The sequence below is a fragment of the Manihot esculenta genome, chromosome 13 (genome assembly GCF_001659605.2).
Source record: "Manihot esculenta cultivar AM560-2 chromosome 13, M.esculenta_v8, whole genome shotgun sequence".
NCBI lineage: Eukaryota > Viridiplantae > Streptophyta > Magnoliopsida > Malpighiales > Euphorbiaceae > Manihot > Manihot esculenta.
Window position 1 is genome coordinate 4,975,074 of NC_035173.2, and position 16,347 is coordinate 4,991,420.

The 16,347-nt window shown below is 35.3% G+C and overlaps 2 protein-coding genes across 4 annotated transcripts; both read left to right on the forward strand.

Moving 5' to 3' along the window:
• The first annotated feature begins 317 nt into the window (after positions 1 to 317).
• LOC110629615 (probable indole-3-pyruvate monooxygenase YUCCA8) lies at positions 318 to 2,513 on the forward strand. The gene is made up of 3 exons (XM_021776665.2): positions 318 to 1,256; positions 1,373 to 1,744; positions 2,003 to 2,513. The coding sequence occupies exons 1-3, from the start codon at positions 585 to 587 to the stop codon at positions 2,228 to 2,230; spliced, it is 1,272 nt and encodes a 423-aa protein (XP_021632357.1). The 5' UTR covers positions 318 to 584; the 3' UTR covers positions 2,231 to 2,513.
• Positions 2,514 to 12,445: 9,932 nt separating this feature from the next.
• On the forward strand, positions 12,446 to 16,237 carry LOC110630294 (monothiol glutaredoxin-S10). 3 transcript variants are annotated; one of them, XR_006348299.1, is made up of 6 exons: positions 12,446 to 12,771; positions 12,878 to 12,951; positions 13,354 to 13,428; positions 15,094 to 15,120; positions 15,364 to 15,635; positions 15,887 to 16,237. XR_006348299.1 is itself a non-coding variant. In XM_021777715.2 (5 exons), exons 1-5 carry the CDS (start codon positions 12,506 to 12,508, stop codon positions 15,961 to 15,963), a joined length of 519 nt encoding a protein of 172 aa, XP_021633407.1. In that variant the 5' UTR covers positions 12,446 to 12,505; the 3' UTR covers positions 15,964 to 16,237. The 3 variants fall into 3 exon arrangements, 1 of the variants encoding a protein (XP_021633407.1); XR_006348300.1 differs by having other exon boundaries at positions 15,364 to 15,551; XM_021777715.2 differs by lacking the exon at positions 15,364 to 15,635.
• Positions 16,238 to 16,347: the final 110 nt, after the last annotated feature.

Here is a 16,347-nt window from a genome sequence, read left to right on the forward strand (position 1 = left end):
GGTCGGTAATGGTAGAGTGCATCTAACATTACTTATTTTTTAGTAAATCAAAAAAGAAAATCAAAAGGTTTTATATTTTAAAAGAGTTTGAAATTTTGGATTAGAGGTGAAATAGACATTCATTTAATAAATATTAATATTATTACAATTTCAAGTCATTTCTCAGCGAATATATATGTAAACGCATTTAAAGCCTCTGGCCCTCTACATCTTATGATAGTGAAAACCAGATAAAAAAAAAAAAGAGACTAAAATCCAATAATATAATACCAAACAATAATAAAATAATAAAATGCAGCTATAGGCTTATGATTTGAGAGGACCCTCACAAACTGTTAAAACTCTCCACTTCCCATCACATAAGTCCCCTCTAGCCTTTCCTATTTAAGGGTACCGCACCTCCCCTCCTCTCCCTCCATACCAAAGCTCAATTCACTTCGCAACAGCAGCAACAACAACAAAACCAGCAATCATTTCTTTCTGCGACTTCTCTTTGATCTTTGAAACCTACTTACTTGTAGAAACTATACTGTTTTCTCTACCAAACCCTTGTGCTAGCTAATCTTCAACACTAGACTTGAATCATGGAGAACTTGTTTCGCCTAGCTGATCATGAAGATTTCTTCTCCCGTCTATGCATTTGGGTTAATGGTCCGGTGATAGTAGGTGCCGGACCATCAGGGCTCGCCACAGCAGCTTGCCTTAGAGAGCAGGGCGTACCCTTCGTTGTCCTCGACAGAGAAGAATGCATAGCCTCTCTGTGGCAAAAACGCACCTATGACAGGCTGAAACTTCACCTACCTAAACAATTCTGCCAGCTCCCTAAACTCCCATTTCCTGAGGACTTCCCTGAGTACCCTACCAAGAAACAGTTCATTGAGTACCTCGAGTCATATGCTAAGCACTTCGAGATCAACCCAAGATTCAATGAGTGCGTACAATCAGCTAGGTACGATGAGACCAGTGGCTTGTGGAGAGTCAAGACCGTTTCCACAAGTGGTTCCACTCGTACTGAGCTTGAGTACATTTGCCGGTGGCTAGTGGTGGCCACCGGCGAGAATGCAGAGTGTGTAATGCCTGATATTGAAGGATTGAACGAGTTCGGAGGTGATGTTATTCATGCTTGTTCTTATAAATCCGGTGAGAAATTTCGTGGCAAGAAAGTGTTAGTTGTGGGATGTGGAAATTCAGGCATGGAAGTTTCTCTTGATCTTTGCAACCACAATGCCTCTCCATCAATGGTGGTTCGAAGCACGGTAGGTTACCAAATTAGTTCTTTTTGCTAATAGTTAAAACAAATGTTAAGGGAAAAAAAATTGGCCTGCAGTGAAGGATTCTAACACGATCTTTTAAAAATGTTTTTGGTTTCCAGGTACATGTTTTGCCTAGAGAAACGTTTGGCAAATCAACCTTTGAATTGGCTATTTTCTTATTGAGATGGCTACCCATTTGGCTGGTTGATAAGCTCTTGTTAATTTTTGCATGGATATTACTTGGGAGCATTGAGAAATACGGGCTGAAGAGACCATCCATGGGTCCGTTGGAGCTGAAGAACACCAGGGGAAAGACCCCTGTATTGGACATTGGTGCATTGGAGAAAATCAGATCCGGAGATATTAAGGTGGTTCCTGGAATCAAGAGGTTTTCACGTGGACATGTTGAACTCGTTAATGGTGAAACCCATGATATTGATTCAGTTGTTTTGGCTACTGGATACCGCAGCAATGTCCCTTATTGGCTTCAGGTGAGAATATGTTCTTATTCCTCTGTTCGTTTTTATTTTCAGAACCTTTTTTTTTTTTTAAAAAAAAGTAAATTTTACATATTTCCCTTCTTTGAAGAAGTTAGATACTCATAATCAGAAAAATGTCAGTCTCTTGTCCTATTTCCCTGACATTTTTTAAGGAGAAAAACAGTTCTAGAAGCTTCTCGTCCATGTTAGTGATTTTCCATTATTATTTGAATAAATAGTCTAATCTTGTTTTGGTTCTATGATGTACAGGAAGGTGAATTCTTCTCCAAGGATGGGTTCCCAAAGGCACCATTCCCTAATGGATGGAAAGGAAATGCTGGGCTCTATGCAGTTGGGTTCACAAGGAGAGGGCTCTCTGGTGCATCCTGTGATGCCATCAGAATTGCACAAGACATTGGCAAGGTCTGGAAGGATGACACTAAGCAGCAAAAGAAGAGGACAACAGCTTGCCATAGACGTTGCATTTCACAGCTCTAATAATCTACCCAAAGAAAAATAAAAAAGGAAAAAAAAAAAAGTTTCTTACCAGACAGGAGTTCACATAGCTGTAAAAAGTAATAAAAATACCAAGTATGATACACAGGAGGAAAAACAAACAGATAGCACAGAGACAGAGCCCTCTCCGAAGGCCCAAGAGTATTGATATTTTTGGGCATTTTGAAAACTGAGGATGACGAGGCTTCTTCCTTTTCTTTTCTTTTTTTTTCTTTTTCCCAATTCCATACAGTTATTGTATTATAGTTTTATAGCAAATTAAATGACACTTTCTTTTGAATCATTTGCTTGGAAAATTTTTAGGCGTACCCGGCTAATCAAAAGTCACCTATACTATTTTATAAATGGACCTACATAATTTTAGCATGTATAATAGTTATGAATTGGCTTCTGGATGTAGGGAAAGAATTACTCCATTTTGCTCTCTTCTTTTCCCCAAAGTCCAAAGCATATACACGGTTCTTTTCCCTAAGGTCCAAAGCATAAACACGGTTTTGTCAGAGATAGGAATTATAATCAGTCAAAATAAAAGCTTAACTCGCCAAGAACAAGATAGCTCTCTCCGCTTCATCCTTTAAGGTGTTTCTTTAAACTTTCTTTCCCTTGCACCTTCCAAGGATCAAATTAAGCCATTGTAATCGGATGGAAAATGGAAATTTCCTATTCTCTTAGTAGTCATGAAGTTTCATATTTTCTCTCTCTAATTACAGGAAACCAGACCTTCCATGTCAATTGAGTCTCCAAATTGAAAAACTGCCTGAAATATAGCTTTTGGAAGGTACATCAAATTTTTACCTACTCTTCCTATAGCAATCACAGTTTTGCTAAGAAAGGCCCATTGATTCAGACGTTCAGATAAGCAAGTTGGCCATGAACTTCTATAATCAAATGAGTAGGGTCCGAGGAGAGCAACCTAGCTCCACCACACCCATCCCCCTGTTTTTACCTCCTTTTGATGATACTGATAGCCAGTTCCAAGACGGCTACACATCACAATTCCGTTTAATATATTATCATTTAGTTTGACCAACTTGCTTAGTAATAATAATATAGCTTTTAAAAATCCCTGATGCCTAGCACATGGGTAGAGCCACAAAGCACTCCTAGAAATATTACAGTTGAGGCCTTTCTGTAAAGCATGATACAAAATCCTGATTACATTTCACTAGAGCAGAAAAACCTAAGCTTATTTATGTGTCAATCAGCTAGTTTAAATGTGTTTAATTTGGTGAAATTATTTTTTTTTTCTTTTGTAAAATGTAACATTTATGAGAAAAAAGAAAATGATAAATGTGACGTGCAAAAGAGAACAGAGAGATAAAACATAATTTGTGAAATGTGAAAATCAGCTCCTTAATTTGTCAAATGTTCGAAAATGTTAGGAAAAATAATGGCGCAGAAGACGGCATTTCCGGACTCGATCCAGAGACATTCAATGTGTTAAGACTGATGTGACAACCAACTTCGACATCTCAACACCTCTTATCTTAATTTTTCTACCAAAATATCTTTTGCTGAAAAAGAGACGTTTAATGTTAATATTTGCAATATAGGATGAACACAACCTGGGCTAGCCCAGTCGCCCCTTGAGCATGATCCAAAAAAGAAAATGCATGCAGCAGCCTCAGGGGGGGGGGGGGGGGGGGAGCATGTTTAGGAATCACTTGCGCATCAGCATGTTCTAATGACCTGGGAGTTTTTTTAATTACAATATTTGGGAATGTTAATGGCTTGATTAGCGCCATATGCCATAACAAAAGCGTCTGCATTAGGAACTGTTAAGGGAGATAGGTGGATCGAGGAGCCAATATTGGACGCAGATTTCATGTTTTAGTTCTAGCCTTCTTGGTGTACCAATAAACCAACCCTGAACTTCTGTTTCATTCAAAGGTAAGTCCAACTTCTCCTCCCGTTAGTCATTCCAGCAATTAGAAAGTTCAATCATAATCATATTTATCTATACAATTTTTTTTTGAAAAATATAAAAAGTAGTTTGTAATTTTATTCATTTTCGGTTCAGATTATATTATGTTAAAATAATTTTTCAAGATATCACATCTTTAATAAATAATGATAAGTTTTAGATAGTTTAGAAATATTAAAAATATATATATATAATTTTAAAAAATATAATATAATTATTAATTAAAAATAAAAAATATAAAAAAGTATTTCGTAATTTCTCTTATTTTCACCTCAGAATTTGTAGTACATGTGAAACAATGATATTTTTAATATCTACGTTAATATTCTTAATAGTGTTTAGAAATTATATTTGTTTGCTAATGATATAATAAAATAAGATACTATTTTGACACAAATTGAACTACAAATTTAAAATAAAAATTAATAAAATTATTGAATATTATTTTGTATTCTCCCCATTTTTATTGGTTTTAGATATATTTTTATGAATCTACTCCATAAGAAAAGTTTCACTTTGTATTCTTTTTCTATATCTTTGTATTGTGATTGTATGCCTATTTTAACGCCCACATCATCTGTAAATACTAGAGTGCTAATTAATTGCATCACGGTGCAATAAAAGGAACGGTCAGGTTGTACTAGCAACTCCAAACAAAAGGCATTACTGAACTAATTCCATAAATGTGTTGTACGAGTGATGACACTTTTCATACTCGAAGAGCCAGCAGATTATCCACCGAAAAAAAAAAAAAAAAAAGCCCTAGCAGGAGCATATGATCCTTGGTGTTTCTAGACTGAAACTAGGAAAGCAACAAAAGACAGAGATCAACATCAAGAGGAGCAAGATCGGGGGTGAATTATTGGTGTTTCTAGACTGAAACTCAAGATCAAAGCATATGGGACTAGGTCCCACTAATTTAGTGAGCAACCAGTCTTCTCTCTCAAATTTCTAGTGAACAAAGTAGCTAGTTTGCAGTTTCCAGTTTTAAGCCACATAGTTAACATCGTATATGATTAATCCCAAAGGATGTGATACTTGCAACAAAGCCTCCAAGAAGTTCCGATTAGCCTCTACCAGGTAGAAACCAGAATTTCAATAGAAGTTCACCAGACACCAATCGTTACCATTATGGTCATATTAGAAAAACAGAACTGCGAAAGATAAGCCCACGGACAGTCCAAAAGTTCGAGCTTGTCAGAGCCTAAAAACAGCGCACATGAGCCCCATGCCAAGATTCAGAAATTACAAAAAGGTTTTTCCACTCAATGGCCCATTCATTCTTTCCACCACCACCCAAATCACCAACTCAGTTTTTTCCAAAACCTGGCTGCCTCCAAAAGCTCCAGTTTCTCCTTGGGAACATGTCCATAACTGCAACTGCTACTTATTTGGACAGTACTGCTAATAAGAGGAAATGTAACACATGGGATGGTCACCATTCTCCCTTACCACAACATCTTCTCCATGGGCCCGTCTCCTTCAGCTTCTATAATAATCGAATTTCTGATTTTACTTAACCTAGGGATAAGTTCCTCCCGACTCCAGGCCCACTTGCCCGAGTCCCTACCAGACACAAACATGTGATCCAACAATCTCGTTATCAGACATTCATGGGTTGATACATTTGTTAATAATTGCAAATGTTGAAGCAGGTATCACATTGACTCAGAAAATACCCATCTAACAATGCACCCATTCATCTCCATCTACATAACAACGAAGAGAACTACATATTTTTATTTATTTATTTTAAAAAAATACTTATCATGTTTCCTGAAGTGCCATTGTACTCAGTACTACTCCGGTACAATATTCTTGTAGTACTTGTAAGCGTAATTGGTTTATCTATTTTAATGATTATGCCATTTGGACACCTTTCCATTACAATATACTCAAAAACCAAACTATAAGTACTGCTTGAAATTTCTTTATTGTCTGTTTTCCAATCACCAATTAATATAAACTTGATTCGTATTATGTCCAGGAGGGGAAGAGTGGAAAGCTTATATGAATCTTCTTGCTAATAAACTATTTATGGACAAAAATTGACCCTAAAATTTAAATGTTTTCAAGCAGTTCTGCCTCGAGAAGAAGGGCGGAAAAAGTCCCATTATCCTTATATAGAATGCCTTCTCTTTCAATTATTAGAAAAATTGATTTCCCATAATTTGACTACAAACTATAAATTAATTGTTGTCTGGCACAGGTATCCACTAACTATAAACTCTAAACTAATTTTCTAAAATTTGCCTTATTAGCAGGATGCCTACTCAAGTATGTACCAAGTACTTAAAGTGTTGTTTTAGGTATTAGGTACAACTCCTCAAAGCAAGAGTTCTCTTCGTGATCTGATTGCATGAACTGTACCACCTTAGTTCTTGACAAATTGTTCTCATTATAAGATTTTTATCTCTTTTTTTTTCCCTTTATATTTAGACTTGGATTTGTTCTTTTGCAATGTTTGTGCCATCACCATTTGAATGAAATAAATAAAAGAAAAATGATGGCATCTCGCCCTATGGTTCTAGTATTTGCGCAATCCTTGTTTTTTCCTTCATGTACATTGTTTTTCACCCCTAGATGCCTTTAGCCATCATGGACAACTTCAGGAGATATTCTAGGTGACTCATCCCTACTCCTAATTCAAGGACCTTGATTTTGTCATCGTGATCTATGATCCTAGTCCTCTGTATCTGAGATGTCATATAATCCAATAGTCTGAAACGCAAATTGCATTGCAAAGTATAAGCAGGCAAAATTGACAAAGTTGAACCCTTAAAACCGGTCCGCCAGAGCCTCTTGACAGGCCAAGTTATTAAAGGCCTCTTCTCGTACAGGTAGGACATAGAAGTTGTATCACACCTGAATCACAAGTTGTGATAAGGTGGACAATATGTACATTTGGAGCATGAAGGTGCTTGCTAAACCCAAACAAGCCAGCTATGAACGAGCAATAAGTCTGACCTCAGAGATTTCTTGTCGTGTCAAATGGGTACATAAGTTCATCATTTCAGGTATCAGATTTAAACTAATAACCAATATAAATTGCAAAGCCATTCAGACATGTCTCAATACTGCATGTACAGGGAAGATAGAAATGAAAGAAAATTTAAATGTATCCCGAAGTAGATACAATAATTTCAGACCATCACATGTCCAAAGAATTCATAGAGCCGGTAGTGAACAGAATCTAGGATGTGACCGTGATACAACAAATATGGAGAAAATAAATAAAAAGGGAAACGTTTACACTAAACTTCACAGGAGGATTTGGGGATGTTCCACTACGACAAGGAAAAAATGTGTGCTGAGCCTGGAGGATAGGGATCATGTGCCTGGCCCATAGTGCACACAGTTAAAGATTCATTCAACCCTGTCCTGTAATCTTTTTAGTTTTTCTCCCCGGTTGAAACAGAACCAATCATTTAGGTTAAAATTTAGAGAAACCACAAAATTTTGAATTAGATGCCAACAAAAACTTTTATGTCAAACTTAAAATTGGACAAAAAAAGAGTTGATAATTTCAGAAATTCCGGTTTATGTAATTGAGCTTAAATTTGCGCTTTTTTTCACGGCATATATCAGCCATACTCGGGGTAGCGCACGAACGAAGCTGACTCCTCAAGAGCTTGAAGTGTTTTGAACTCTCTGTCTGAATGTCGCTTGGGGCGGTAGGGGAAAAACCTAACTAAATTTCCAGAGTTTATTTGTAAAATTTGTCGAAGTTAATAAGTGATGAAATTATATGATAAAAACCAGATTTAAAGATAGCTTGATCTACGAAACCTAATAGATAGAAAAAAAAATTGAATTGAATTGAATTAAATTAAAACCTAATAAGCAATCAAAATATAACAAAATATAATTGAACATGTAATTGAAACCAGATCTAAGAATCGGTTGATCTACAAAACCTGAGAGATCGAAAATAGGACAAACGTAATTAGAGGAAGAAGAATGAGGTGTACCGATGGGTGGATGTACGTCGCCGTAATCTGGTAGCGGAGGCTCTCTCTCTGCGACTGCGAGTGGTGTTGGCGCCAAGACTTGGGCTTCAAACTTTTGCGGGAAACGAAGGTGAGGAATTGGACCGGACTCTTCATTGCCGTTCTTGTTCCGCTTTATCAGCCCAAAATCAGTAGGACTACAAATCTTTCCTTAAAGCCCTACCTATTCCCATAAGCCCAGAATAAATCTTCCACGAGTCAATGAGCTTTTTTCTTTTATTTTCTTTTCTTTTCTTTACAAAAACAAAAAATAATAAAAAAAGTCCTTTATAGTTTATTCAACATAACAACTTGAATTTTTTTTTTCCAATGGATATTATTGAAACTTAATTAACCTCATCGTATAATTTTAAATACGGTTATAATATTATTATGTTAAAACTTTTAGTATTTTTATATTAATAAATAAATATTTTTAATTTTTTATTTAAATATAAAATATTATTATTTTTAACAGTTGATGCTATTCAATGTTTTTTCAATTAATTACAATGTATTTTTATTCGGGTAACATTAATTAACACTTAAATAAATACGATATTCAAATAAAATCATCAATTTTTTTTTTTATTTTAAAAAGTATATTATAAGGCTGCAACAAATAACAAAATTAAGTCAGAAGTAATAAAAAAAATTTTAAAAAATATAAAAAAAATCTCTAATATGGAAAATTTTATTTTGTTATTTTGTTAATTTATATACTATAAATTAATGGATCCATAAATCAAACTGAGAAAAAAAAAGTGTGACAATAAAATTGAAATAGACTAATAAATTGTTACAACAATTTTATTTATAATATATGAGTATAATATTTAGGGTTAAGAAAGACACTGTCGTTTATTTTGTGTCCAATCATTTTGTAACAGCCTGAAAATCGAACTGATACCGGCGTTAGGATCCAGATGGGCTTAAGGCCGCCGGGACCCGTAGCAAGCCTGCTGTGAACTCTGTGTACCTGTGAAATCCCATACATGATCATACATTTTCTGTAAACATTAAAACTTTTCTCTGTTCCAAGGCTTAACCTGTGCATACACTATCTCTGTACTGTAAAACCCCTGCTAGAGCTTTCATCTTTGCTCTAGGCGGGTCCATTCATATACTGTTAAGCCTGGTTTTTCATATACAATAAAATCATTTTCATAACCGACCATGTATATACAAAAGGGATTACAACTCATAAGGTCAAGCATCATCTATACAACATACACTATCTGTACAATTACATGTCCACACTAGCTAGTACATAACTCTTCTATTTATCTGTACCCTGCTGACCTCTCTGGACTCTGTACCTGCAAGACTGGGGTTAAGGGAGAGGGGTGAGCTATACTAGCCCAGTGAGTAGTACATATAAAACATGTTATAAAACATGATCTCATGGAATGCATCACAACACAAGTACATCACATAATCTCAGACGGACTAATTCAAAATTCCCCCACATTGCCCGGCCCGCGAAGGAGCTCCTCAGGTCTTCATTCAGCACCCTATGGTACCATGTGCCCGGCCCTTTCAGGGCTCCTCAGGTCTTCATTTAGGGGGCTAATGAATCCAAGCTACGCCCGATCTGTACATGCACTGATTAATGCAACATCTTCGTGCTCACTAATGCAATACTATAAACATGGCATACATGATGCATGAAACATGTTAAAAATGTTTGAGTTCTCATTAAAAGATTTAGTTCAGTTTCACTCACCTCTGGCTGACTCTGTACTGACTCTGCAGGTTCTGAAGCAGTGCTCACTGCTGAACTCCTTGGTTCCTCTGGTCCGATCCTACACAGGTGGACTGAAATGAGGGACCAAACTAACTCAAGAACATCTCTAAGAAACTCCCCAAAAACCCTCTAAAGCATCCTAGAACAATCACATAAAACATGCAAAAGAAAGCTGGACAGGGCACTTTCGGCGGTAGGTTCGGCGGCTGAAACTCCCCTCCAGAGACGAAACTCATGCATGTTCGGCGGCACCTTCGGCAGCCGAAAGTCTCGTCCAGAGATGAAACTCAACCTTCGGCGGCACTTTCGGCGGCCGAACCTTGCCTCCAGAGACGAAAGTCCACATGTTCGGGGGCAAGCTTTGGCAGCCGAAACTGCCTCCACAAGGGGTTCGGCGACCGAACCTTCCTTCGGCGGCCGAACCTGGTTTTGCCCGTTGGGCAGAAACCTGCTCTGTTTCATGCAAACAGCACCCAAAACCTATCCAACATGCATAGCAACTACTCCCAACTAACATATACCATATAACATGCATAAAGAGGTCTAAACCTCTCCTAACACCTCCAACAAACATCACAAATAACACTTAAGCATGCATATACACCATAGATCATCAAAACCTCACCTAAACCTACTAATGCATACTACCCATACAACTCCCATAAAACCTTCAAAAATAAGAAAGGAAGTTCAGGATCTTCACTTACCTCTTCCAAACAAGAGATTGAACGATCCCTACGTCGAGATATGGAGAAATCCTCTCTCAAACTCTCCAAGCTTCCAAACTTGCTCTTTTGCTCAAAAACTTCAAAACCACATGAAAATCCATCAAAACCATTAAAGATTTGAGAAAACACATGAATCACTCAAGGAAGATCAAGGCTCACCTCAGCTCGTGCAAATGGAAAGAAACTCTTATCCATTTGACCGACCTAGGGTCTTTTATAGTTGGCTGGCCAGACCAACTACGGCGGCCGAATGAGAACCCGAATGCCATGCACGTTCGGCGGCCGAAAGTCACCTTCGGCGGCCGAACCTTGACTTTTCTGCCTTGGTGCTTTTCTTACAAAACCTTACTTCTTTAAACACTTTAAAACATGAAAATGCTTTCAAAATATAGAAAAACATAATCCGTACCCTTCCAGAGGATTCCAACATCAGAAAGTCCACCGGACTACAGGACTTCCGACACCGGACTCTAGCCGGGTATTACACGTTTCTTTTTTAATGTTCTTGACTTTAAACTAATTAAAGTGAATAATTAAATTTTTATTTTAATTGAAAATTTGAATAAATTATTTTCAATAGGTAACAAGTTTATTTATAATGTATAAGTATAATATTTTGAGATAAGAAAGATATTGTTATTTATTTTGCGCCCATCAATTTTTAAATATTTAGGCACTGTCGTTTATTTTATGCTATATTTATTTTTTTTTTGATGTTTTTATCATTAAAATTAATTAAAGTGAATAATTAAAATTTTATTTTAATTGAAAATTTGAATAAATAATTTTTAATGAATAGATGATCGAGAAATAGTATAATTAAAATCACATTATATAAATTTTAACTTATTATCAAGCAAATAATTTTTAAAAATGTGATTACTTTGCCCGCAGGAAAAAAAATTAAAAAAATTAAAAAAATTAACTGTATACATGAATGAATGAAAAATGTAACATCTCATGTTTCGTATTTTGGATATTTTTTATATTTTAAATATCTTTAAAAATATAGCCATCAGTCAGAATTTGACCTGCAATATAGGACAAATGTTTAATTATTGGATCAAATGATTTAATCCTGGATTGATTTTTTCATAATTAATTTTATATATTCACTTTTTCTCTTTAGTTAATTTCTATAATCCATTAATCTTTTAAAAAATTGATATAAAAAAATATAATCTAGCTCAATAAATCTTATTAACCCATGTTTATAATGCGTCTTTACATTTTACTAAATTTTTCTAGGAAAAATGAGTAGGGTTTTCTCTTATGTAATTATATTATTACATTATTTAAAAAAATTATTAATTTACAATGAGATAATTTCGAAATATAAAATTAAAACATTAATAATAAAAAATAGATATACTAAATAACAAATCATGATGATTGTCCAGACGATAAACTATTTTTTCTTTTTTTTTTTACCACAGATAAAAATTATTTAAAGGCCTTAGAAAAAGACTTATGATTCACAGGAACTCAGGGATATCAAGCCCAGATATGCCAAAAAAGAAAAAAAAAATCCACTAATAAATATTTTTAAACCACAACAATAAAATAATAAAAAATTAATAAAAAAAATAATATTTTTTAAAAAATTAAAGAATATTTTAACGTATTTTTTAAAATAAAAAAATAATTAATAATTTTTTCAAGGGATTAAATAATAATTAAAAAAAAAAGAGAATAAAGAAAAAGAAAAGGCAGAGAGGATTCTTCCTGGCCAAAGAATAGTGAGAGAAAATTGGGCCGAAATATTCGCAATGAGTAACTTATAAAGGCAAAAGGCAACCATTAAAAAAACCCAGGCCCAAAAGAAAATAAAAGCTCCAAGAAATCTGTAGAGACGAGACCAAAGCAACTATGGCGCTTGCATCTCATCTCACTTTTCTTGCACCTGCTCCTCTCAAATCTTCTCGCGCACTCCCTCCTCTCTGCAATTTCTCCACTTGCTTATTTCCGGTCGATAATTCCGGTTCAAGAGCGATCCTTTGCATCAATGTCTCAACAAGACGCAGACCTATCTCGGTACGGGCCATGGCTTCTTCCTTCGGGTCCAGGCTCGAAGAGACCATCAAGAAGACTGTGGCTGAGAACCCAGTTGTCGTTTACTCCAAAACATGGTGCTCGTGAGTCGCTAAATTTTTCATATGTTTCCGGTTTTCTATGCAAATTGTAATGATTTGGTATGATCCAAAGGTAATTAAGCTAATGGTTTTGGGGGTTGTGTTCAAGGTATTCCTCTGAGGTGAAAACTTTGTTCAAGAAACTAGGTGCGGAGCCATTGGTTATCGAATTGGACGAACTGGGTACGAGCTGCTACTTATTTTTATATACATAGGTTGCAATTGTTCTTAATTTTTATGTTTTTTTATCATTGGTTTAAGCTAAGTATTGTCTCCCGATCATTGATGTGGATCGAAATCTTTGGCTTTAACCTGAATTTTGTGATCCAATTTATATCAGTGGTTCCTGTTTACAAAACGCAGACTCTATATACTCTTTTTTCCATATTCAATTGCTTGAAAGGTTAAAGTAGAGATAGTCTTTTGCTGTTTAACTAGAAATGAAATTTGATATGATTATCCTTTTTGTTAATTCTGTTACATGTTCTTAATCTCTAAATTGAAAGGCATTGCATAGGCTGAGATTTTATCTCTCTTTTTTTTTAATAATTTTAAAATATTTTTCCTTTCTGATTTCTGTTTCAGGTCCCCAAGGACCTCAGTTACAGAAGGTACTAGAAAGGCTTACTGGCCAGCACACTGTTCCAAATGTGTTCATTGGTAAGTATTGCCTTCAATCTTTGCATCTTGAAGTGTATTTATTTGGAAGTATTCTGTCCATGAAAGGAAGGGAAAAAAGGATATAGGGAAGGTGGTCCTGCAGGAAATTGCTTATGTCTTTTATTTACTTTTATATGTGTGCGCATCAGCATTCTAGCGTGGTTGATTCTCTCTATAATTTTGACTCTTGAATGGGTGAAGTGATTCTGTATTGATGCAATTTGATATGTGTGAAAATAGGAGCATTATCTTTGATAGGAATCAACTTGACAAGCTCTCTAGATGCATCCTGTAATTCATTTATGTTGCAATACAGGGGCTTCATTTCTCATACTTGCATCTTATGGGCTATGGCATAAATGGGTGAGAGGAAGATAAGGACCTGGATTTATGTTTATGGGAATGTTGTGGACCCAGAATTACCTTTTTACCTTTTAAAAATTGTTTCCAAATATCACAATCAGCTCAAGTAACAAGAAGACGCGCTGCTACCCTTAATTGTAGCTCGTTTGTGATTTTCTGCGATTTCAGTTACTTTCATGACACTTTTTTTTTCTTCTGTAAGCATAATGGGTCTAGTGAAAACTTGAGTAGGCATGCAAGAAAGTATCGCATTAGATGTATCAAAAACTATTATCGGGCTTTTACCTACAAGTTTGAGTTTCTAGTGTTAATGGTTTTTTGTGTAATATTAGAGCTTCTTTAACCAAAAGATCTACATTTCAAACTTTAGGCATTTCCCTCTTATTAATTAAATTTCTGCACTGGTTAAGATGCATGATGTGCTTGTCCATGCCCTTTACAACCTTGGGCATTTATACTAAAACTATTCTTGGGATTTACATGCAAGTTTAATTGAGAAGAACTTTAGGTTGAGTGATTTTTAAAGAAATACTCAAGCTCGTTAATTGAGAAGAACTATGGCTAAGTGGCTGAGGTGTTCACAAAAGTTAACAGCTGGGCAGTAATTTTCATCTGTCAGGTTTATATTTTACCAAGAGTATAAAGCGAACAAATGACCACATCTCTGAATCACCTGTGAACTTGACTTGAATGGTTTTGGCTAGGGTAATGCGTTTTTGGTCATTAACGTGCTGAGTTCTCTCTGTTTTTGGGGGTGGTATCAGAGGTTTATTTGCCATTGTGCTGAATGAGCTTGTCATCTGACCTCATGCATTTAGATGATTGTTTCAACTTTCAAGCTTGAAGCACTTGCACTCCATAGTTTAAGCCTTGCAAAAAAAAAAGGTGTTCATTCATTTTGTCAGCAATGAAGTTGATGAGAAAAGAAGTGAATAATGTTCTCTCTATGGAATATAATACATCATATGCAAATTGGCACAACTCTATTTTGCAATGCATGCCGTAATCTGATTATGAGTGTTGGTCTCCAAATTTTTCCTTCCATCTAATAATGGGGCTTTAACCTAAAGAGAGAACTGGCGGCTTCAGGCTTCTTGTTTATATGATACCATCCTTCCAAATAAGAGTAAAGCTTCTATTGTACATAAAGATTAAGATGATCTGTCTTTCATCTCCAAACTCCCCTCCTTGTCTGTCCTTTTTTTAAATGCTTTTAAGATTAATTATTTAATTGTGAAATTTTAATTAGCTTGATTGTATCGCTCTAACAAATAACCTAGTTTCATGACTTTTAATGTTCAGGTGGCCAACATGTTGGAGGTTGCACGGGTATGTTCTTTATAAGTTACCTTTGATCTTATCTTTTGTCTGATCACTGATGTATGATGTAGATATCTGTAATTCTTGGGATAGACTGCATAGTTCCAAAAGCTACATGCACTGATTTCTCTTTTTGTTACTGTGTGCTTATGATTTAAATATCCCTTCTTTTTATCCTGGCATTTTATCTTTCACCAGCTTCTTTTTTTTTTTTTTCATTTTACTTTTTACTTTTTTGCTTGACGTATACAGGTTGAGGGACCACCATACAAATGCTTTTATGATGGGAAATTTAAAGGGTTTTGATTTAAAGAACAAGGGGAGCTAGGATTAAAGAGTTTGAACCAGAGTGTTTCTGAATCTGGAAAAAGTTCCTGAAACATTACTGCAGTAGCATGGGAAAAGAAAAAGAGAAAGAAATGGGAGATAGAGATAGACAAGTAGGCATGAAGCTTTTCAAACCAACTACTTTTATGTTTATATTACTATTATCCAAATCACAAGAAAATTGCCAAGTTACAAAGGTATTTATAGAAGGAATCCCAAGTTACGAAATTCAAACTAATCCTATATAGAAGAAGAAAACTACTTCCTAATCATTCCTAATGGTAATAATTAATAATTAAATAAAAAATATTTTGAAATCTCATTCCCTTAATTGCATTACTCATTACTGAAGCACAAATTGATTCATCATTGATCTTGAACTTACATTAGTTGCGTTTCTTTTTCTTTTTCATAATCTTCTTGATAATTTGCTTATGTTCATATGCAGATACCTTGAAGCTTCACCGGAAAGGAGAACTTGAAACTTTATTGTCAGAAGCTAAGTCTAAGAGCTCACAGGGCTAGAGTCCCTTGTTATTCATTGCTGATATTGAGAAATCCGTTTCTCTTGCAAATTTTGAGCTTGTTAAGAAGATAGACAACATGTCAGCTTTCTTCACACCACCATTTTTAACTTCATAGACGTGGGTTTACGTTCAATTGATCTCTTCTGTTGAATTGTATATTGAACTCATAAGCGTTCGTTGTTACTTAATTGCACTCGAATCTTCTTTAATATTTAAAACTCAACTCTTTATTGTATAAACCTAATAATCTGTATTCCATTTTCTGCCCTCAACACTTCGTTCCCTTTTTTGTTCTGTTAAATTTCTAAGCACTATCTATGTGGTTATCTGTTTCTTGTTTATTTTTTGCATGTAAGTGGTTGTGGATGGGTCGAACTAAACC